The sequence below is a fragment of the Nylanderia fulva genome, unplaced genomic scaffold, assembly GCF_048542155.1.
Source record: "Nylanderia fulva isolate GAGA-0341 unplaced genomic scaffold, ASM4854215v1 Scaffold40, whole genome shotgun sequence".
Classification (NCBI taxonomy): Eukaryota; Metazoa; Arthropoda; class Insecta; order Hymenoptera; family Formicidae; genus Nylanderia; species Nylanderia fulva.
The window spans coordinates 1,521,486-1,547,417 of NW_028190477.1; the positions used below are offsets into that span (position 1 = coordinate 1,521,486).

General features: G+C 39.1%; 1 protein-coding gene across 5 annotated transcripts in view; it reads left to right on the plus strand.

Annotated features, from left to right (window-relative positions):
• Positions 1-25,932, plus strand: part of LOC114936466 (uncharacterized) — a 283,336-nt gene that overhangs the window by 107,636 nt on the left and 149,768 nt on the right. For all 5 annotated transcript variants that reach the window (XM_085486143.1, XM_085486139.1, XM_085486140.1 and 2 more), the window contains one exon: positions 25,444-25,702. In XM_085486143.1, coding sequence (XP_085342269.1) covers positions 25,444-25,702 — 259 coding nt within the window. The remainder of the gene's footprint in view (positions 1-25,443; positions 25,703-25,932) is intronic.

The window sequence follows — 25,932 nt, forward strand, 5'->3', positions numbered from 1 at the left end:
GTGTTCCCTACCTCCTATTTCTGCTCCGACATTTTCCAGCACATTCTGCTTTTCCTCTCACAGTGCCGACGGTGTTTTCCTTTCCCACCTACCGAGGAATGTTAACGACTTTCGAACGATAATGCTGTGACTCCACTTAAACGTTCTCCGGGCGCTTAACGAGTCTCGTGCCGCGGCTTAAAGGAATGATTAACGAATGCGAATAATACAAACATTGCAAGCGCAGAGTCGTTAGTTGGATAAACGGACAGGAGACACTTTCCTCGATAATGTATGAGATAAATAACCGGTTAATACAACGAGACGTACATAATTATCAGATTTATGAAGAAAACCATACAATGAAAGAATGTTCGCGTATCGATAGAGAGATATGAATTCGTGATAAATCATAATGGGCATATCAGTGAATGAGCAGTTATCGTCAAGTGATTATTAAATCTGTGCAATTATGTCTGTAATATCGTGCAAAGCGATGCGATGGTAGTTTTATAAAAATGAGAAAAAGACTACTTTCTCTCTCAACTTTGTTAATTATTATACGCAGCTGTAAATGATGAAATTGTTATTTGCCGCAATCGGTTTTTAGTGATTATACGCTTCGGTAATTTCATTATTTTAACATTCTTGCTTGCGAGTCCAATCGATGGCTTTAGTCATCATGGCAATGAGATGAGTCTCGCGGTGGTGAATGCGACGACAAATCGCGGATTTTAAACCGCGCCATTACGCAAATTAACTTTTACATCGTCGACGCTTGTACGAAAAGAATTGTGACAAAGGAAAAACAAAGAGAATGAGAGAAGAAAGGGGTAGCCTCTGGCATGACGCCAGAATTATACTCAGTCTCGATGTTTTCGTATTTGTCGTTTCCAAATCAGATGCGTACATTATCCCCGTCTCTTCTTTCACATCGTTGAATCGTCTGTAGATGAAATTTATTACGTACATTTAACCGCCGATTTTTCTTTCTCAACGTGAAATACGATTACGTAGATACAAATGAAATATATTGAAAAATACGCGATATTATATCGACTTGTTTGTTAGATTTTATCTCGCAAAATAAGTATTGTAGATATACAGTCGGGATCCAACAGAGTCTGGCTTGTTCGAGATGGAGTGAAGCAACTCTACCCGAAAAATTCACAGCGAACACGTATCATGGGAGAGATGCGGGAAAGAGAAATGAGAGAGAGAGAGAGAGAGAGGGAAATGTCAAGCGAGAACGACACGCGGTCTTATCTCGTCTCAAGGGACGGACTCTCGCGTACCTCGTAAAGTGCCGCGGCGAATTCGTGCACGGCGAATTCACGGTGCTCGCCTCGCTCACACTCGGTGACCGCAGGGCTGCGGAGTAATTTGCAGCCATGAAGTTAAATATTCCCACGTGAAAAGTGTTTAGGCCGTCGTGGGGCGCGGCGGTGGGAGTGGGAGGAGTGACTGATGCGAGAGCGTAACTAATGTAGCATCCCGCAGGACTCGCGGTCCTCTCGGTTCACCCGGGTCCTTTCCGCTAACCGCCAGTAGCCGAAGCCCCCTTTTACATTTCCCATTTTAACCCCGCCGACATCCAACTCGACTCTCGGTACTTCCACGACGTTTTCACCGTTGCCGTTGCTAAGCGCAATCCATCAAATGATCCGTTAAATATGAATGATTGCGCTTGTAGGAGAAAGACCCTTGGGTGACGCGCCCTAAATTTGCCGACCCCTCGCGTGCGCGCGCATTGCGAATTAGCGAAATTCGAAGACCGGGAATTCGCGATAGTGGATATCCTTGTTTGCGAGAGTCGTTGGCTTTCGGATTATGACAGTTTTTAGAGATTCGCGATGGACGCTCCAGACAAATTTTCGGGGATATTAATCATACCGATGAAGAATATTGCGCTTCGTTGCATGATTGCAACTTTATTAATTAACTAATTAACACAGAATTATATCTCTGATATATGCGTCGCGTGTTTGATGCAGATGTAAATAGTCTTGAATTTCAATCGTATTTGGATTTTCTACTGAATTATGTTTGCAGAGATTTGAGAAAACTTATTTCTTTCTTGAATTTCGAGTACTTATCTTGTAGCTTTTTAAGCATCAAGCTAATTAAGCTGAGAATATTTGCGAGAATCCTTTATCGCGTCGCCGTACCTCACTTTTCCGCGGTAGCGACATTTTTCATCGTTTACCTTGGCTTTTTCCTCCTTCATCCTATTTCCCTCCTCTCGGTCTCTTCTTCGGCGGTATACCACGACCGCATGTTTATTCAAGAGACTCACGTACAAAAGATATTCCGCGGACGAGGAACGTGACCGCGTCTCTCTCTCTCTCTCTCCGGACAGTTCTTCCTGCGCAAGCCAGGATGGGCAAAGCTGAAACAGCAGCGCGCGTAACACTGGATGGGGAACGGGAAATGAAAAAGTTATGTTTCGACCTGCGAGCTTTCGAGCGCGTTTCGCTTTTTCCGGCGCATTTGAGGTGCGCGCGACAGGGTCGTTTTAAAAATGGTGGAGGCTAGTGGGGCGAAAACGCGGAGCAAAGTGGAAAGTGAGAAACAGCGCGGGTGTACGATATAAATTTGCTCGCATGCGACCTGTCGAAATTCAACAATTCGTTGTATTCGTCTTCACCCGATCGCGAGAAAATATACAGAATGTAAAAAATATTAATTTGTTTGCGCGATATATTCTCTTGTTTTTTTTTACGCGAAAATTTGACGATTTTAAACGCAACATGAGTTTATAATTAATAAGCTGTTTTGCGGTGAATTTATTTCAGTGAAATAACGTTGTGCGATTTACTATTTAATGCAATTTTTGCATGATAGTTTTATCGCACATCTAAAACATGCACACACGGAAAACATTATACGGTTGTTGACAATGTAGACAAGATTGCCGACTATTACGTAAGTTTAAAACTCGGATGAAGAGACGGCGTTAAAGGGAATTGCGAGATCATTAAGCTGTATTTTTTTAAAAGCTCTTGCCGAGCTAACGGGCAGAAATAGCGAGAAATAAATCGCAAGATGCGCGAAGAATACGTTACTCTAACACGTAGCTGTCTAATGACTCCGATTCTCTAAGTATGACGTTTAAATGCATGCTATTAGAAATGCTTAATCTCACGCTATTCTTTTGCCGATGATTTAAATATTATTATATTCCCTTCTATTCTTTCAAATCGTTATTTTTAATTAAAAGAATATTCTTAATTACATATGCATACAAAATACAAAATAAAGTGATAATAGTCTTAGATTACGTTATCTCGCTAAATTTTGCGTAATGACACGTTCTTTCATATAATATTTCCAATTCGAAACGCGGAAAATTTTTCGACGCCAAAAGCTTGAAATGAGAAAAATAGAAATGAGAGAGAGAGATGAAATTTTGTGATTGCGGTTCATATTACTTGGGGGATGACGGAAAGGTTACATATCTATTTTGACAAGACAGCGTCACGTAGCAGAGGAGACGGAAATCCGGGCGAGAGAGAGGGGCTGGCGAAAGAGAAGTTGGATGCTGCGAAATTCAAGCGTATGTCGACTTGTTCGCGTGTTACGTGCTCGCGTCCATCCGGGTGGACTGATACGTTCTCTCGTTGTGCGAAATCAGCCTCGTTATACCTTCCACGTGTGTGTGCGCGCGCGTACGCGCACATATACGCGCGTTACAGAATTGTATCTGGCTACCAGCAATTTACCGGTTAATGCGAACTAATTACCGGTCGACCGGAAGTTAAAAAGTGTGGACAAGCCACCGCCGGTATTCGTTTGTTTCATCCCTCCTCTTTCATTCCGCCTGACGGGGGAGTTTTCGCGCGCGGACAATTCCCGCGAAATGGAAGTTCCGGCAGCGGGTTTTCGCCTTTGACCCCACGATACTTTGTCTCGCGTCCCCTACCTCGGACGGGCGTTTTAATCCCCGACATAATTTTTGTAACAGAGCGAAAGTACGTGTAACTGCTAGCGCAACAACCAGACCGCAAAGTTTCTCGCGTGGCTTTTCCGTCCATTGCGTTTAACGAATTGTGTACACGATTTCTGATTATCGTCGACGAAAGCTCATCGTCACGACTTCAAGCGCGTATCTTTATTTCAACGAATTATTTCGCGAATCAAATCAGTTTCCCGAAGCTTTCATCACTGTTTTATTACTTCAAATAATATTTTTGTAATTTATTTTTTAACATCTTTATTTAATAACTTGTGTTCGATAATTTGGTAAGGAAGATTAAAAGGAGATTTGGATGAAAATGTTAATCGCTGACTATATAATTACTGCTGCCATTATTGACATTCTCTGGCTAACAATCGGTGTGCTCCTTTTCATAGTCTGCTTATAACTGCTGACTGTACAAGGTACAATTATTTCGCCAGAGCGGAACTGTATGTCGAAACTGTTTGGAAGGCTGCTTCCGGGGCTCGAGCTTTCGTTACCTACGTGCACAGGATAGTGTAACGAAGGTTCTCTCTTTCTGTCTGTCTTCCTTTTTGACTGGCAACGCCCGAGGAGGGAACAAGAAGGGTTTAAGCAATTTTTATCGCGTCACTTTCTGCAAGCACAGTCTAGTTTTCGTACTAATATTTGCCACTCGACTATTACGCAATTTCGGGCTGCCCCTTTCGTCCATTTGTTTCGGTTCTCCTACTCCTTCTCCTTCGTGGAGGAGTTTACTTCGTGCAAATTCAATTCGCGTGCCTTCGAACGCGTTCAACTCCAAGATCTAAAGGAATCCCGAGCACTGACTGGCGTGTTAGATAGATATTCCGCGTGATTTCCGCTCGACTTCCATTCCGAGTCTAACTCCGAGCTTGCGAGAAACGGAAGCATCGATACCTTTCGGTTAGGTTATCGACGCGAGATATTCCGTCTCGTTTTTTTAACTCGTCTCGATACTTATGACACCATTATTTTGCATTATTTATACATTTTATTTTTGTCGTTGTTTTACTCGTTTAACTATTACTTATAAATAATTGAAAATATCGATATATTCTTTAGGGAAAAACAATTTCAGAGGAGTTTAATTATATGCCTCGAAATTACGTTTTTCTCACTGTCGAGCGCCGCGATCGTTAATGAATTCGCGGTTTATTTGCACCATCGGTTATTGTGAAACTCGGCGATACTGCGCGTTAATAAACACAGAGTTACGCGATTTACGATCGAGCAGGAATTGATTACACGCCAAGTTTGTCCAGTTCGCTCGCTCTTTAATATCGAACCCGTTACCATATATTTCGTTTCACGTCCAAACGTTCCTCGATCGATGGGGTTTGTAGCGCTCTCGCCAAAACCCAAATTTATTTCAGGTTGGCGGCCGAAATCGCGAGAGAGCGTGCGACTTTGCACTACAACGGCGTATATAGCGAAAGAAAGAGCTCCCGGAGTCGTAAATCGTAGAATGCTGGACTCGCTTCGACGGTAGAAATTGCGAAACTAAATTAATTACCTGTGAACCGGTGCGCATCGCGTGCGCACGCTATGCGGGAGAAAAGGGCGCTAATAAATGGTCGACTGGGAGAAAGGAAAGGTTTTTAAGACACTCCCCCCGAAGGTAGTTGCGGCGAGCATAGTTCAGCGTTTCGAAGGAAAACGATCTCTCGCGTTTCATTAAAGCGTGTACGATATGGACCGATTCGCTATTCGACATTCGGGCTAATTATCTTTACTTTTGATCAGCGAACTCGAAGATGAAGCTTTTGCAAAACTTGTTAATTATACAGTGAATAGTTCCACGAAAACTCTGGATTCTTTTCTTTCTTCACTAAGATGAAAGGGAGTTGAGAAATCGAATTTACTACAGACTTCCATTACTGTGTCTGTATAAAAGATTCCCTCGTTAGCAGAAATTTTACGATACGTTAAATATAAATGAAATCAATATTTTTCTCTGTCAAGATTATTTGAAATCGAAATGACGATTACGTTATTAAACATTGATGCGGTAGTAATCGGTCACACATTTTGTATATAATTTTTGAAACACTGTAATCAGAACATAATGTTCATCTCGCCTCTTCTCGGGTGCAGCAACGGCGCTTTCGAATGTTGCAGAATTTTCTCGGGAAAACCAAGACGTGGCCGGGAGAGCGATGGCGCGTTGCCTCTCGTCTCATTAAATATGCAACAATTATTTCCGTACCTACGGTGGCACGTAGTCCTTTCCCCGTCGCTTCGTGACGCTGCGAAACGGTCCTTATTTGGTCCCACTGACGAGGAGAGTACGGTGCGAGAGCGGTGAATTTTCCGCGAGGAAATTGGTGCGTCGTGGTGGCGCGATTCTGTTACCTTATACTTCGTTAAATATGCAAGAATTATTTCCGTACATTTCTAGACACGTAGCTCACGAAATTGTTCATGTCAAGTAAGACAAAGATTCGCAACTTCCTTCATCGCGTGATGGCACGAAATCATTGTGCAGAAACAAGTTTCAGTCTCATCACGATGGGAGAAGGAACAATTATATCATTCATTTTTTGTTAGACTATTTTTTTAAGACTGTTGTATATAATAATTGCATGTGGAACTTATTTTAACTACGTGTTACAAATTTCTTGCTTTGAAATTTTATAATATATTATTAGAAACATATGCGATAAAAAAATGGTGTAAAGTCAATAAGTATCTAAAGTATACGAGAGAGTAAAACTCGAATTCAGTCAGATGATAAGGTCATTCGCGCAGTTTAATTACGAAACTCATCGTCGAGGTCCGTCGTTCTCATCGACAAGGCGTTAATCTCGGTTAAAACGAGCCAAAGTTACGTTCCGTATACGCGCGAGCATTATGAACACCATCTCTAGTAAAATACGCCTTGGGCTGTGCGCGAGCTGGCCGAAATTATGGCTGAGGAATATTATTTCGTCCCGCATAGCCCCGTTTTCCTCTCTCTCTCTCTCTCTCTCTCTCTCTCTCTCTCTCTCTCTCTCTCTCTCTCTCTCTCTCTCGCGTGTCGCTCGCATCCCTGCTTCGAGTTATGCGGGATACCTTGCAAGTATCGCACTATATTAGGAATACTCTCTCTCTCTATCTCACTCTTCCCCTTGATATTTCGCTGTATATATTTAACCAACTATAAGTATGGGGGAATTTAACGTAGTTTATGCGGCTTCGCACAAACTCACGCGGGATTCATGGTTTCTGGCAGGAGCAATGTTTTTGCGAATTTGGAAAACTGCTATGCTCGACCTCGTGTTTCTGCCCGAGTATCGTGACATTAATATACCATGACTGATTTACGGTGAACTTTTTGGAACGAAGTGTCGCAGTGCAGTTTGGTAGAAATAAAGTTGTACGTGACATTTTTTGGTCGAAATGTTAATTTTGTTTCAAGTGGAACAAGAATATTTAATATATTATTATTTTATTTAAATTTTTAGATTTCAATCTGAATTAATATTATAGATAAAAAATACGTGCTTTCCTTAATTTCCTTTTAAGGTAAGGAGTTTAATTAACTTATATATGTATAATTGTTGCTATCTCTCGCATGTATTATGATATAAATTCTTAAACGTGATAAGGTCCGTTCATATTTTGCTCTTAACGAGCATGAAAACGCAATAATCTTTTAATTAATATAATTGTGTGATTAAATTTTAATTATAAAAACTACTATAAAATACTGCTGTTTCGCGTGAAAAGAATAACATAGATTTTCACAACGGTAAAATTTTGCGACAAACAAAAAGCATCTTGTACAGGTTGAAAAAAAATATTTATATAAAGATTTACGTACAGTTTTTTTTTTATAGAACTTTGTTTGGACAGCGATCTTTGCAGATGATAATGCTAATGAGTCAGATAAAAAAATCACGTTCCTAACAATGTTTATTTTTTTACAACAAATACATCGAAAAAACCAGTACATGAAAGTATCAAATGTATATATATAAAAGCATACAGAAACAATAAAGGATTTTTTTTTAAACCACAAAAATTTACAAAATTCTATAAATCACACATGTTGTGCAAATCCACCAATATAATAGAAACGAAAATAATACACAATAAAAAAAAGATATCTTTTACAACAGCGAAAAAATATTGAAAGACATATACATATGGTATATCTGTTTCATTATTTGAAAAGTCTAACACGGATTTAATATTCTATTGAATATATATAGCTGTCATTTGAAAATCTGTATGAGATTAACTCTCGGAAGATAGGGAAACGAATGTACACGGCTAATTTTCTCATCGAGATGCAGAACGGAAATACGGGAACGAGAAAAAAGCGAGAAAGAAAGACGCAAATAACTAGTTTACGGAATCTCGCCGAGGCATCGATGAGAAGCGCACGGATCGAGAACTTTGGACGAGAGCTTTTTGTGAGCTCTCTGCAGCGAAAGGAAAACGCCGCGAATAATTATTGGCAACTAGTAACTGGTAAAGTTCCAGACGGTATAAGCTCGTCGATACGCTTGCATCCTGAGGACTTGCAGTCCGATGGCTTTACGAGCTTGAAGGGATGGCGCCCGTCATATAAATTAGAACGATAATTGTAGGTAAATATATGGGTTACTTAGCGATTATTAGCGAATTCTTTCTTATTGATATTCCTTTCACAACTTCTCTTGGAGCACCTTCTTTTTGAGGCTCGATGTACGTGCGATTATATTAGCGAAATTGGTGAAGTTCAAGCTATTATGTAAACGCGTTCGTTTAAGCTTTAATCGATGTTAGGCTCGTTTAACCGATACAGGCTGAGTCTCGTAATTTTAACTGATAATATAAAAGTCATCAGTTATGTAGGCTGCAAACTTTAACTGATAATGTAAAAGTTACAGGTTGCGCAACTTGAACTGATAACTTCTGCGTTATCTGTTAAAGTTACGAAAACCTATATCGAACTCGTCTGAACGAAAAACGTAGCATGTAACGTTATGCGATTCGATAAGTTTCGTTGTATCTGTGAAAAGTTGCAGGATGACACGGGCGTGCTGAATGTTTACATTTGCGTCACTTCGCTCGTCGCTTTTCAATGCAGACAAGGTAGGCAGACGTGAAAGAATCGCAACACGGAAATGGCAGTTTTAATGAAATCACGAAATTTAATTGAAAGCTAACATTTAGCTAATGGATTCCTCCGGAGTTAACCGCGGAGGCGTAAAACGCAGAAATTATTTCTCTTTCTTTTGGAAAACCGCGGTCGGTCGCCCGCGCCGGTTTTCCCGCTTGTGGACGTATGCGATGAACCGCAATAACGTTTAGCCGATATTCCATCGAATTGACTGGCTTGTATCCTGTCTTTTTCTTCTTGATTCGCTCACGAGAGCGATGCGGGGAAAACTCTTTTTCCACATTTCGCGTTACCGCAGCGATTCAATAGCGCCGGAACTTTTATGGAATCGGCACGTTTTGTAATTTGTCGACTGCACCAATATTATTCCACGAAAGTTTTTGAGAAATCGCGTTATATAGACAGTTTTTTGACATTGAAACATTACTAACATTTTATAAAACCTTTCACATTTGTTTTTTTTGTTAGACTTTTCGCATAATGTCGAAATGCAACTTCTTTTATTTAATTTTTCTGTTTTTCTTTTTTTATAGGTGATATTTTTCTTTTCTTATATATATTTATTTGTTGTATTTTTATATTTATTTTATTTCTTATATTTCATATTTATTGAAAGTTTATTTTATTTTCTCTGCCCTATTCTTTTCTTTCTTTTTTTTAAGGCAAAGATATATCATTTTTTATGAGAACAGAAATGTTGCAATCTAAAAAAGATTACTTTTGATGTGAACTTGGCGGGGTAGATTTTGCAGCGCGAACATCCGCAGATTAGCGAAAAGCGGTATGGGGAGAATAGCACGGGGGACGCATATAATTTCGCCAAGAAGCTAATCCGGTAACCGTGCCTTCGATAACGTCGGTTCCAGATTTACCCGTGGGATAGGCGGTAAATTTCGCAGCTGACAAAGCCGTTCCACTTCCCGGTCCACGACCGTGTCGGTGGAACCAATGTCATTAGAGCTCTCCGCGTTGGGCCACATCGATGGAAATTATAATTGGACGCGTGAAATGTCTACCGATTCATAATCGGAAGGAACGCGGTGGCGCGGAATGTAACCGATCGTCAAACTTTCCAGTTCGCTTTTCGCCAAATTAATAGCTAGCTTAACTTGGAGAATCGTGGAAAATGATCGGGATATAATAATAAGCCGAATAAAGAATTAAATGCTAATTTCAGGGAATAAATGATTAATTTCTAATAATGGAAAATACGAAAAATATCTAACCAGCTCGTGTTTACCTTCTCCATTGCGAGATAAATTTTTAAAAAACAATCTAAATGAAAGATTGAACGCGTCGGACAACAGGTAATCGATCTCGCGCTTGATCATTGAAAGGAGGATGGTATAGTAATAATGTAACAGAAAATATCGCCGGTATTCGTCACGTTCACGATTGGACTTGCCGCCGGATGCGGGAAACAAAGTTGGACGATATATCGCGATCGACATAACTCGATTGCCACTGTCTCTCCCTTTTTCTTTCCCGTCTATTCCATTCCACCGACTTGAGAAAGAGGCGTATAGGAAGAGGCGTGTGTGGATATGATAGATTGTTTCTTCGGGGCCCAATTTCCACCGCGTGACGCATCCGATGTCTAACGTCACACGACATTTTCGCCTTTCCGCCTGTTCTCTTCATTTTCCATATCACCCATCATCGCCCACGTACTCCTCGTTTCACGTGGCACACGTGTAGATGTGCGCGAACAACGACCTGCAAGTAAACCAAAGTGACGGCTGAATTTTTTAAAAATATATAAGACGACGACAGGCGTGTACATACATATTATGTATATTCGCAAAAATACACGCGAGATAGATATTTTATGATATTATTTACACGCCACAACTATTTCGTTAAAATGTTATAATGCGTTTTGTTTAAATGATTAACTGCGCTGTGGGTTTGAGTAGCTCAGGATTATACTTGTGACACATGTCGCTTGCTCGAATGAAATATTAGAATTTGTGGATTAGGCACCTGTGGCGCTTAGCTATACTCGTCCAAACTGTTCATCTTACTTTCGTATCTTTACGCTGTACGCTTTCGTGTGACGGCTCGACGATGTAAAATGCCGGCACGACGGACCTTTTCCCGTCCGCTCGTATATTACGAGTCGACGGCACACGTGTTACATCCCATATAAGCTCATCGTTCATAAAGCTCGTGGGTCCCCGCGTGCGTCGCGACGACGACGTGGGTCGGGACGCCACTGACAAGCGTACATGAGTGTTTCGTCGTTCGTTAGACGTTTCTTTGCTGCGAGAACAAGCCATTCGTCTTGGTAAAAAATCGAATTCGAAGCGTGTTTTTCACGAGACAGCCAAATACATGTTGCAATTTTTTTCCCTCTCGTAAACGATGACGAATTTAATTTTTTTCTCACCACACGATAATTTATCATTCCGGTATAACAATTACAAAAGTAATTTACAGTGTATGCATTGTTCTTTTTTTAACGATAAATTAGATTTAAATTTGACAATATGAAATATTCACAGAGATGATAGTAAAGTGATCAAAGATATAATCTACCATATATGTTATCGGGAAGCGGTTAAATTTTAACGTAATTCAGTGGTTGTAGTAGTACACGTTGAATAATCGAGATGTTCTAGAAACAAGTTGGACGAAGTGTATTTGGTAATATTATCGGTGCTGCGCTGCGCGGATATTTAGCGAACGAGGTTTCGTATGTAAATGCTCCCAGGAGTGACTACTTGCATGCCAGTGCTACAACTCGACGGTAGTAATTTAAATTGCGCAACTTCCGGAGTGTTAGCGCTTCGCTCGAATACCTTGCTCCAGATCCGGCGCGCGAGAGAGATCCTCTGTGTCGCACACTTTATAGTAAAAGCAACATCGATAGTTGCAAATGTCCATTGTCAGACGCACAACTCCGCGATCTGCAATTTACACACATGGCGAACGGATTCGAGCTGCGTTTCCACGGTATCGCATTGCTCGCGAAAATGGAAAGTATTAAATTATTTGTGCAGCAACATTGCGTAGAGTAATTGTCGGGCAACTATATCGCCCCGGAAACCGCAACGTAGTTAAACGTTAATAGATGAATTTAATGTTATCCGAACGAGCGGAAAATACAGCCGCGCGACGAAGGGACGAAACGATAATTAATTTTATCGCGCGCGGCGTCCTTTGTAATTTAACGAAATGAAAAAAATTATATCGCGTAAAACGGTATCGCTAGTCGACCAGAGGTTTATAACGCGCCACATTTACGATGCACATGTATAGCGTACAATAAATCAATATCAGTTTGTATTCTTCACCATATTATATCGTGTGACATTGCTTTCGATTCCTGTGATGGAATCGAGTCTGATCCTATATGTTGGATTAGTTTCGACTCCAACTTGTTTTATTCTCTTCTTGTTTTATGCGTTTCTCGCCGAACTTCATTTCCGTGAGGCATTTTCCGCGTAAATAAGTTCTCGCGATAAAAGTGGTAAAGAAAAACGCGGGAATATCATTGTGCGGAAACGTGTGTATATATTTACGGACGAGCACATATAAATGTCATTTCTGTATAGTCACGTGGCTGCAAGGCAAATGTCATTGCACGACCATGTGGTTGCGTAAACCTTTCCCACCTACGTTCGCTCTCCGTAATTTTTCCTTCTTAAGGGAAGAGCGTCCTCTCGGCGCTGTTTAATCATCGCGCGCGCAGGAAACCGCGCTCGAGGGTGAAAGTGCGGGTGTATGGAGGGTTGGGATGCAGCTGCGCTTGGTTGTGAAGCGTTTATCAAGCGAGTGCATCCATTTGCGGCGGATAGTCGCTATGGTCTGTGATTTGCCGCAACTATCGCCGCTTGCATAAATCATTGGCTGTTTCAGCCGTAAATAATCACGCTCATGAATCATTCGTTATTATTCAGTCGTAAATAATTTGAAATTCTCAGCCTATCTGCAATGGATCAGTTTTGGGCCTCTCTTTTTTTTTTATGAAAATTTGTTATCGTCTATCGCGCACATCGATAAAATTATTAATTTACTATTATCCGCTTGGAATGTGTTTTATTTGTGTAGAATTTATTTCTACATTAGCTCTGTATTATCGTACTTATTATTTTCTAGTGTATTTTTTCATAATGTTTGTTTTTATATTCTCTTTATACTTATTGTTAATTAGAGTGGCATTCAAAAAATGCAAGTAAAAAATTAGGTCCATAATGTTCAGCATTGTTAATAATTATTATTATAATGCATACACACACAGATCCTTTATTTAATCTTATCGCATTGCTAACTTGATAAAACGTGCGATAAAAATCTAAAGTTATTCTGTCGATAAAATGCCTTTTTTATTCTTGACTAGAGAGATGTGCGTAGAGAGAAATTCACGATCAAATGTCTTTTTTCGGAAAAGCGATGGTAGTAGGTCGTGACCGGTGCAACTTCGTGCGTCACGTATTCTCTGCGCCATTTCTACCTCTTCATCCCCGTACTCCACTTGCATTTCCTTTTCAGTCCTCTTCTTTTTTTTTTTTCACGGCGCTGCTCGTAATTACGCCTGGAATAAGAGAAAAGCACTCGTCGACGAAAGCGTACCTATAAAAAGCAATCCGTTTTATATGCAATCTAGGGCGTTAATACAAGGCTGCCACGATTTATTTCGCGAAGAAACGCTTTGAGATAAGGGCGCGTGTAATCATTCTTACGCGATCGAGAGGAAAAAATCACATTCTATACAGTTTTATATTATTATTATATTATTTGAAATAAAATTTTCGCAAAATGCGTTTAGCTCTCTCTTTTAATAAAATTTCTACACAGAGAATTTTTAAATTTTATATATTTTGTTTGAATACGATTACAAGAAGATTTTATTTCATCCGTTATTGACCTTGTTCTAGAATAGAAAAGATATACGTGTAAAAGTTATCGACAGTTTCGATAATTACGTTTTTCATCAATCTACGCGAACGCAACAGGCGGTTACGATATATCTACGTGTTGTATCTACGTTTTATCGAAATCTATAGTTTTTTCCATTTGCCCGTTATGAAAGGCGCTTTTTTATTCGCGCTAACTTATTGCTTTTTCTCATATCGCTGTTTTGGAGAAATTTCCGTGCAATTAGTCGATAATTGTTGACAATGATATAGAAGAGGACTAACAATTATGCTTATACTTTTTGAATTAAAGTTATAATATTATATCTTATTGTTTTTTTTTGCTGCTCTGAATAAAATATTAGTCACATATCCATTATTATTAGCGGAGATAATCATTCTATTCTTTAATTATTATATATATAAAAGCTAAAATTTTTAATTTACGTAACGAATATCAAGCAAAGATAAAGAGAAGAGGGAAATATGTTAATTTACTTATATATCATTATTTGGCAAAATTGAATTTCGTAAAGCTGTGCAACTATATTCCTATAATGATCGTAATTCGGAAAATCATGGAAAAACGCACGCACGTTATATTAGGAAGAGAATAATTTTCCAGCGAAAATATTATTCCTCGGTCAAATGTACTTCGTGCAGCAAAAAAAAAGAGAAAAAATTATTCTAGGAATAATGGCGCTGTATACCGGTTTTAAAAAGTTACGGCCATGTGCATTGAAGTTTTTACATGGCCAGTAATAACTTTTAATGAAAACAAATGGGTCTATCGCAATCCGGGAGAGTGTTCCACGCGCGTCTCTCTATAACTGTTACAGTCATTTCTGACTGTTTATATAGGATATTCCTAAAGTATTTGATTTTCTTCGATGTTTTTAAGCGCATATTTCATTGAAGCACCCTTCCTTTCACTCCGTCACATTTTTCACAATTTCTCAATTTCTTGCAGTTAATTTTGCGTTATCATCTTGAATAAAGTGCAAACTAATTGAGTATATCATATGATTTATACTCCTGCGGTTCAATACGTCGCTTTTTTTAATTTGAAAGTTGGTAATATTTCAATATTGGAATTGTTTTTGGAAATATCGAAGCTGTTTTGTTGTATTGCTAGCATTTGTGGTTGACAGAGTAGGTATGGTTTCTAATCTTTTACATTATACATCTTTTATATTATAGCATATTGTGCTAAGTTTAGGCAAAATTCAGCCGGGGAAAATTCATCCATCGATGCATTCAGCGCTCAAACATGTTTCGGTTTGTTAACGAAAGCACGAAATGAACTGACCGTCGATGTAGTGCTTGCTGTTTGTACATACCATTACATTTATCAGCATAATAGAGTCGTTGCCATAATAGATTACATAGCTATTTCATTCCGAACGCGCTCGTTGTTCAATTTAGTTTTGTGTAACTCTAACTTCTCGTATTTCCACGATTTTGCAATTAGATATTAAATAGGAGGAGCGTCCATCCGTCGTTATTATTACTAATTGCGTAGTGGAATACAAAACATCATTGTGCTGTCGGTTGCAGATTTAATATATAATAATATCACAATGCAATTTAGATCGAAATTGATAGTAGAAACTGCGCTCATTGTCATAAATGTAGTTCGAGAAATACTTTATATTTAATTAATTGCAACTGTATTTTCGAATGATTCAACATGTTTTGGAACACACGATTCTATAGTTTAATTTATTCTTGATTATATAGTACATTATCTTATATACTTAGTGTATTTATTGTGTAATATTATAAATATACACGATAAATACATAAAGTCTATAAATTACAAAAAATTGTTAGAACTACAGCAGAATATTAGAATATCTAATTTAAAATTCGATACACGATACAAATATTATAGTAGACCAGTAGGAAAAAATATATTTTATTTTGAAAATAAAATGTAGAAAATTAACATCATCGCGCATAGAAGACATCTATTGCTACATATTAATACTCTTTTATGTCACATTAATAATTAAAAGAAAATTAATATTAGAATAAAAGTATTTCGTCTTTTAGTGATTTACGTTGTGGAGAATATTTTTCTTTATCGAATAATATAAATATTTTAATACTGACATTTGTTAGTATATTAACGTTGAAAAACAATCGTACAATTAACAACAGCGAACAGGGGTACTTCTACGCTAGAGGGAAACGATCGATGATGACGTATAGTATAAATATAGGAAGAAACAGAGAGAAGAATTTTCGATGGCCAGTCCGCGTTGCTTTGGGGGTTGCAGGTGGTAGAGTAAACGGGGAGGGATTGCCGTAATTACGCGATTCTCGCGGGACCGTCGAGGGAGGAAAATTTGCAGGCGCAATCGAGCAGACAGGGATGAAGTTACGCAAGACGAGGCGACACAGAGTGCGTATGCGCGCGCATCCGATTTTTCGAATAGAATTTTTAATCGATTTTCCGCGCATTTTTTCTTTTCGTTTACGCTCGCTTGTCGTTCGCCTTGTCGACGCGAACCACGCGAATCTATCCCTTCGATCGATCGATGCCTACGTTCCAAAAGTCCAACATCGATGACAATCGCTCAAGTTCGTCTCGCGCAAGTGCCATTTTCGCACCAATCACTTTGCCGAAGTGTCGCGTTAGCTTGAATAATCGCAGCTCCGAATCGATTTTCATTTCTTACTCTCGATTCGAGTCTTAGATTGGAGATATTCGGTTGATTGATATCCTTTACGTAGCAGAATATATATACGAATGTCATTTCGTACACTGACTTTAACTGGAATTTATCTAACATTATTCAACGTTTGAATTACAAAGTTTAAAAAAAAATTAGTTTTATTCTCATGATTTTAATAGTCAATTTAATAGTCGATTTTCATGTTCAGTTTTCTTTATCCCTCGCTGTCTCAAAGAATAATATTGATAAAAGTAATAATACAAAGGATAGGTTGATAAAAACGTCGCGTTGACACATGAAATGCGAAATGATATTTGTACATTATATTATCGTCTCGCGATAATAACGGATATAATAATAATGTTTCTCGCCCTAATAACTTTCCCTTAACCCGGGCATGTAATTTTCCTTAACCCAAGAAGCAAAAGGCGTTGAGGATCTCGGAAGGTGATCTTAGCGGGATAATTTCCCCAGAGGCTGCATCACTTTTGTAGGCTTCCTGTTATCTTTTCCGGAATAAACTTGGTAACGCGTTAAGCAGCCGTAATCATAATGTCACGTTTGCGGAACACGTTATCACATTTCGATTTTCCCGAAAATTGCGTCTCTGTATGTTATACGACAACGTTTCGCGATGTTTCCGCGTTGCACTTTGAATACAGGCGATTTAACACGGGCGTGACGAATTTTATTTGTCACGTGGGGAAGGGAAAAAAGGGGGTGAAAGAGCGGATGCGAGTGCGTCGTCTAGGCTGATAGTGAAGCGAAAACGCGATGCGCCAACGGTGTTCGCTTTGAGTTGTAAACAATGCGCGATATGCAGTGCGATTCGCTGTTTACCGCTGGATGCACCCCTTTTGCAACGATAATTCATCGCACGAACATTTATACGCGTCGCGGTACGCGGAGTTCCGCTACTCTTTGCATGCCACGTATATATATATGTACTACAATGCGCTATCGCACAACTATGTTTTACACCGTTTTTACACGAGTCGAAGTGCACTTTTTACCGATATATAGGTGTCGTTTTGTTGCGTAGCGATGCACTTTCACAGCGTTGCATACAAGAATCTCTCTTTTAAGATAATTATTTACATAATATTTTTTTGCGTAATAAAAACTTTTATAAAGTTTTATAAATACATAGTTAATAATTCACTGAGCTATTATATTAAATTAAACACCTTTCTCTCTCTTTTAGAGTATATTTTAAATCAAAGTATTCGTAGATGAGAAATAAAATGTGTATTTAAAATTATGCATTATGTGAATGCAAGTGGAAAAATATGCTGTTCTATTCCGGACGCGGCGTAAAGATACAACATATTTCGGTTTAATTCTCATTTCAGCACATTGTATATACGAGTATTGTATGGGTAAAAGCGTTTCAGAGACTTCAATTTAATAGAAGTTATCTGACATGTACATTTTGGCATACGTATATTTTTGGCCGCTCTAATTGACAGATAAATTTTGCACGTCGGGAAGGAATTTAACCGCACCTCTTCCGCAAAACGGTTCACGATCTTCGTAAAATCTGTTTCCCGCAATATGTGTACCTACATATACCCGCGACACTTCATTGCACTGCATATAATTTAGTGCACGCCACTGGTACGCATAGAATGACAAGGAAAGAAAAAAAGGGAACAGCGCCGTTACATGTGTCGCATGCGTTACCCGATGGCACACAGATACATACCTTGTAAACAATGTTCGCGGCCTGACTGCTGCAACGGCCGTCGTTGCAACCGGATACACCCGTTTTCCGCAACACACAATGATTCATTGCCCGAACGTTTTAAATACGAACGCAGCGCGCCCGTCCATGGACGATGCTAGAATTTTTTCGTCGGGCGTTCTTCTCCCACGAGAAACACGGCTGTGGAAAACCAAGAATATAGAGCAGAGCGTATCAATCCACGAATTCGAGAAATTATTTTATTTTTCGTTTTTTCCCAATAGCAAAAATAATTTGGAAATAATTTTGTATAGGTCTATATAATTAAGATTTGACATACGTATTTTTTTTTTTTTTTTTATAAAATTATGTAATTTGTTTACTTGTATGAGCAGACACAAGTTCAGATAATTAATAAATAAAATGAAAAAAGAGGGATTCCCCTCTTTATATATTTTTTCACAAAAGGAAGGTATGAGATATAAAGTATGTCTCTTATATATTCGTCGACCCTTGTTCATATATCGTTTGTAATTGGCCCTTATCATTTCGTTCCATCCATTCTGTCTCGTCTTTGCCTTCCTTCGCATAAGTGCCATCAAATATTTATCTTTATAACGATGTATCGATATGCTATCAAGCGTGTTCTCGCTTCTCGTAGCGCAGTTTCGCTATTGGCATAATTGGCAACGTTAAAATAACCTGTAACGACGGAGAAAAGAGATCTTTCATCAAAGTTATTCTGCTTTTTTGCGAATAATTTCATCTTTAAAAGCCCAGACAATTTGCGTTTATTCGCGCTTGTTCGAACGCAATGAATTCATAACACGCATTTTTATTTTTAACAATAAATATCGAACGTATTAAGCAATCAATCAGTATTTATTATTTTTTTTCGATGATTTATTTGTAAAGTAATACGTTTGAAAAAATGATAATTGTATTTTAAATTAGTAAAATATATTTTAACAACTAGAAAAAATTATTATATTTTTGTAATGAGAAAAATGACTTCTTTTTCGTTTCGTCTGACAATACCAATCGTCGATTAACGTTTGTAATACTTTCAGCGTTACATATTTATTAAATTCAAGTTTTATCATTGCATTCCTCGACGGTTAAAACGTGTTCCGGTAATACAACGAAATCATAGGCATCGTAGCGAAACGGAAGACCGCGGAAGCGACACGCGACGAGAAAGAAGTCGCCGTAAATTTCCCAGTGACGAGCGACTACCGGCTGCTGCTGCTGCTGCAAATATGCAGTGCGTCAAATGCACAAAGCGAGATCATCCAACCGTTCCGCCTGTCGTAATTTTCACGCCTCTGTCATTTGTGCTTTGAAAAACGGCGAACAAAGAAAATTGCTGTTGATTCTCGCGTCACTCGCAAATCTCACTCGTGCTTTCTCAATAGATCACTCGTTGGGGAATGCGAACTCTCTCAATGATCGTGATCTGAATGATCTTTCATTCAATCACGACCTTTAATTTATATCGATCGAATAAATCGATAAATCAATATATATATATATATATTATATATACATAAAAATGTTTGTGTGATCGGGTCAATTTAAAATCTATTTTTCTCCAGGGAGAAAATATCGGGGTATTATTTTCACGTCATAAGCACGTGCAGATGAAAGGCTTTTCGCGAATAACATTCTACGATTCAATGTAGCATCACCCACATTGGGATGCTGGATTCAAATGTTTTTTAGCCCCCGCATTTGTTTTAAAAAACACACATATTCTATGGAGGGCTCTTCCATACATATAGATAGCGCGTGATTTTCGCACTAAAATATCCACCTATACCTATATCTGCGCGCAATATGGGTTCCATTGTCGTACGCAATTCGCATTTTTCGATGGAATTTTGTCCGGCTCTTTGATTTGTAACCCCAATGGTCCGCGTCGTAAACGAACTCGATCGATGCCGACATTCGAATTCGCGCGCGCGAAGCTGAATAATCCTTTCGGTGCACTCTCCATTTAATAAAGTTCGTATATGGTTGCCGCGTTGCGCTACGGTTTGCGCTTCGATTTTCCGAGCGAGATGGAAGTCGGGAGATGGCAGGAGGAAGGGGAATCGCGCGTTTACGAGTGCGGTTCTCGTATTTTGCGTTATGGCCGAGAGGAAATCTCCGTCGCGTCTGTTGTGCGTGCGATACGCGAAAGCGCGCATGCGGCTGCACCGGCGCATATCCGCATTGTTATGGCTACATTTCCGGTTGTTTGTCGTACAAGAAGAAACTTGGCAGCTCGCTGCACGTATATAGATATAGATAGCGGGCGACCATCGCGATATCTCGACTCTTTTATCTAATCTTTCGCGTAGATGAACTCTCGCGTTCGGACTCTCCGAAAATATTCTCCAATTTACTATATTTTGAGTTCTGAGATCTTTTTCGGCGGAGCTTGCAATGTTCTTGAACGTTTGCCAAATCTGTATATACTATCGTGTTTTAATAGAGATGTAAAAATTTATTGTGATTATATCTTTCTCATTTTCGGATGAGAAATTTCTCATGTTTGGAATGTGTGCCAAAGCTGTATGTTTAAGTTCTTTTTAGAGAGAATATAGAGAGAATTTAATGTAATCGATAATATATATCTTGTGTATATATATCGTAACACGATGTACACGAAGAAATAGGGTGTATTCTCGAAGCTTAGAAGGATGAAATCGAAATAATTGTCGCGTGTTCGTGGCGTCTCGTAAATAATCACTCGATACTTGGCCGTTTATTGGAAATTCCGGATCGAAGGATGCTGATTAATGTTCTGAAATCGGAATCGCGCAGCAGCGTGAAATCGCGGCCATATCCGCTTTTCATTCGATTTTTTGCGGGCCATATATCGGCTCGTATCGCTCTCTTTTATTTGGGATCGGGGCACGAGGTGAAATTCAATTTGTCAATTTGCATACGCGCCGGAATAAAATCTATCAGGCTTCCGAGGGTTGTAGTTTCCGTTTGTTATTACTTCTTTTTAAATCCCGAACGCTCGGCTCTTCATCATCCGGAAGCGATTCGAAGCGCGTCGACATTTCGCGAAAAATTATTATATCCATTAAAATAAAATCGAACGTGGTGAAGTCATTTTTAAGCTATAACGTTTGCTAGAGTCAGATATTTATTTTCTTCCTTGCTTTTACGTTTCCATCTCCAAATCAAATTTTTATATTTGTATTTTTGCCGGAGATATCGAAATTGTTATAGAAAATGTAATTTTTTTTTTTTTCATAGAAAATATTATTTCATCGCGATAACTTTTCTTTGATCTCTGGTGAACTTTAACTTTACGCGACTCTAGTTCGCTTTGACTTTAAGTAACTTGATTTCATCAATCGTCGGTTTTATCAGTGGCTGCTACGCGCGCAGTGCAGTCTGCTACGGTCCTCAAGTTCTTTCAAGTCGACGTCAACACAAAACAACTACTTAAAAGGAGATTTTTAAAGCGAGGCAGACGAGGAGTGCGCAAACAGAATGAAACGACGGTATATATTTGGTGCACGAGAAACAATTCACCGGGGAGCAGTGAAAAGATGCTTTTGTAAGCTCTTGTGTAAAAATTTATGTCGTTGTATAAACTTATTCGTAGCGCTTTATGTTTATCAGCTCTCTTTCCGAAGAGCCCCGCGAATAGTATGGATATTTATCCGAGTACCCACGGGGGACTTTCGTCCTTGACCGAGCTCGTGTATCGAAAATGACGTCGATCCGGCAGATATGTGTGCGCGTACGTGCTCCGCCTGGCTTTCTCTCTCAGCGATCTTCCCGCTGTATCCATTACCGTAATCTTCCGCCTTGCCAAGCAAGAACGCCGGATTCCGACTTTGAAGCTCGCTTTTGCTGCAACGACGGAAGTCGAATCGAAGAATCCTCTCGTCCTTTCGGTGAACTTGAAATCGATTTAACTTCTGGCGTCCCTCGGTACCACCGTTCCATTTATTCAGTATTCGCGGCAAGAGTGATTCTTATCAAATATACATATATATATATATATATATATTTCCTCACAGAGATGACGGACAGAGAGAAAAATATATATTCGCGTACATGTTAGAGGAAATGACCAATTGTAAAGGCGATACGATCGAGCGTCGTTCTTACATTATAAAAATAATGTTTCCCGAGATATAAATCACTCCCCGTTGTCAGGATAGATTCAATTAATGGCAACTTGATGGAAATGATCCTTTCGAGCGTCATAAATGGGTCGAGGCTTCGCCAATTATGCCGGATTCCCCGGCGTTGCTACAATGCCGGTCGTAAAAAACGGGAAAAAGCGGAAAAGGGACGGAAAAGTTTTCGCGCGGTTGCTAAAATGGAAGTGTAGAGAGACGGTGGGTATTGTTTCCGGTAGCAGGTGCCATTTTCGCGAATGGCACAGTTATCGTGCATTCTCACTGCGCCCTTGCGCGTGGCACGTCGACCACGTGCATAACGGAGGGTGGTATGTATGCCGTGTTACAGTGTATACGTGGCCTATTCAGAAATGTTCATGCGCCCTGTTCAAAGACCCATTACGAAAATGACCATTAAAATAAATTGCTCTCATCGCACGGCGCGCTTTACTCTTGCCGCCTATAATGCCGGCCGATAGCCGTGAATACGTGATGCGGAAATAGTCGGCGGTACGAATCAATTTACGTAAATAATAGAGAGAGAACATGCGGTTCGCGCCTCGACCGCTAACAATGGGAGAATTCGCGCCAACGGATATACGGTGCTGACCATTAAATCGGACGCATTAGGGATATATGCGCAAATTTTATATTTTTTAATATGAACGTATCGGGCGCGGAAATATTACAGTCGGATGATTTATGAAGAAAAACCGCGCTAGAATATTTTGTAAAATTTATCGGTAATGTATTTGAGGTTTTTTTTTCATATATCTTTTCTGCAGCAATTGTGTAAACCTGAAGGACTATGTGTAAAAGCTTTTATATGATAACATATATATGTGTGTGTCTCAGAAATGAATTAATAATTATAAGTCAGAATTATAGTTGCTATGGATGTATTTTTCAATATTCTTATCAATGTATTTTTTCTATATATCAAAATTTTTTATTAATTATAGCACATAATATTTTAAATATATGATAAACGGAGTGCTCTCTGTTTGTACGTTTCATCTGTATAGATTCGCGTCGGAATTAAAACCAGTGTTTGTACTCTCTACAGATGGCATTTATACGTGCCAGAGTTCCACAAACATTTCCAGTAAACCTTGTTTGTGTCAGTATTATACTGATATTTTTAATTCTCGCCAGTTTGTGCGAATCGGTCGACTTTTCTGTTTACAGAAACCAACAACATCTGTTATTTCAAATTTATGCCTGGTACAAACATATCCGTGTTTAGCTTTGACGTTGCGTGTGCATTTCCGAAAAACACAAGTTTTTTTATCATCAATGACGATGTAACATACTAGTTATTTTCATCAGTTTGCTTATACCAGATCGTTGTGTTGATCATATTTTTCGATATTCTTTTTCATAGAACAAACATTTTTTTTGTTTTATTCCAAAAAGCTTACTTTCATATCTTTTATAAGAAACTTTTTTTATAAATATTATATTTTATAAAAAAAAAAAAAAAAAAAAATACATCTTTATTAATACTGAATTTCGCACGATAGGCCACACGATAGTCGATGAAGGCGATTCTCTCTCTCTCTCCCTCTTTTAGTAAGTTTGGGGAATAGCAAAATAATCGATAGCGAACACTATAATCCCATTTAACTGATAGTGATGATATTAATTTACCACTCGATCGGGCGGACATAAAACACAATTTCCATCCCATGTTGATATCGCATTGCACTTTTTTTCAAGTAATATGGACTATCATTATCTCTCACCGCGCTCCTTCGATATTTCTTATTATTTCCGACGGCATATCAGAAACGGTGCACGCGCGGCGGTAATTGAAATCTCTCCGTTCCATTAAAATAATATCTCAAGCAGAATCGAGCTTGCGCGTCCACGGGGAGGTCCGTGTATGCCTGTGTGTGTGTGTGTTTTTTTTTTCTCTATCGCGATCCCGAGCGAGAGAAAAGATCTATTTGATTCGCATTCGTCGGGAATTCCTCTGTCTTTATTTTTCACCGATGCGATATAGAGCCTTTCTCGCGCGGAAGTCAAGCGCGCGCGTTCGATGGCGGATAAAATGCCGGTACATCAAAATCCTTTTTCGGCGCGAGTCAGCAAATATTGACGCTCGTGAATTGAAATTTGCATCGACAGCGAAATTGGCAAAATATTTCCGCTCGTAAAAGAGAACGTTTACCTGCGGTGGCAATGGTCGCGTCAGAAGTGAGATAAGAGCCAAGAGGCGACCGACACAAAAGAGGAAGAGGAAGACGGAAAGAGAAAAGGGTCTTCCCGCGGGATACGGCCGGACGAAGGGAAAATTGTGGCCTTAAATTTAATATGACGTGTGCTGTACGATCGATTCGGACGCGCCTTCCGGCCACTCATCCCGGCCAATCGAATTCCACGGCAAATATTATGCGGCTTCTCGATATTTCTCTACGGGAAGCGCAGCACACGTGCCAAGTGTTTTCGCAACCGTTTTATTCGGCGAAACAGAACCGCAACTCGTTTTTTTTTTTATTTTATTTTTGTGTATATATGTATATTCCACGCGCGAAATGCATTGTTAGATTTTTATAATATTTGGATTACCATGATTCAATGTTATTGAATTTCCTATAAAACCGTATAATGCACAAAAATATAATGCTTCTCTTCTGCAAAATAACTTTTTACATAAATATCATAATAAATATTACATTAGAATGTTACTGTTATATTTTATTAATTTTTAAATTAAAAAACCTATCGTCGTATAATATGCACAAAAATATAACACTTCTCCTCTGCAAAGTAACTTTTCACATAAATATCGTATTAATAAATATTACTAAATATTACATTAGAATATGTTACCGAATATGTTACATTTGATTAATTTATAAATGAAAAAACTTATCGAGAACCGATGATGGAATTATATAATTAATAAAATATAAATTCTTTCGTAATGTTCGGTTTTAAAGTAAAACATTTCTGAATTCGTTACTCGAAACGAGGAATTTAATAATTACGCGAGCAAAATGATGATTTTCATCGGCAGCTCTAATGACGAGAGATTTATCTTCCGATTTTCAGGGTCCGGTCGGAGAAGTGGGCGGCGTGAGGCTGCCGCTACAGTCATTACATGGATACGGATCTGTGTTCATGTACTCGGCGTCGACGAGTCCCGGGGGTGGTGGTGGTCAGGGTGGCGGAGGCGGGGGTGAGGTCACCCTCCGCCTCCGCGAACCCGAGGACATTCCCGAAGAGGTTCTCGCTCGCCTCGAGGACACCGCCACCCTCTCCATCTCTCTTCAAAGCGATGCAGTCCTGAGGCTAGGAGCGGCTGGCACAGGTGAGTCCTCTTTTTCGCTTTTGCTTACTGATCAAACACGATACGCTTGCGTAGGACAAGTATGCTTGTTATGATATCGTAGAAGATGATTAGACATAAAAGCTGCTGCGATCGATCAACTAAGAAAATAGCGAGTTTATAACGATCTCGACTATTATATTGTTGATGTATTAAGGTTTTGTTGCTCGTCAAATTAATTGTTATATAGAACTTTTAAGCGATATAAAAAA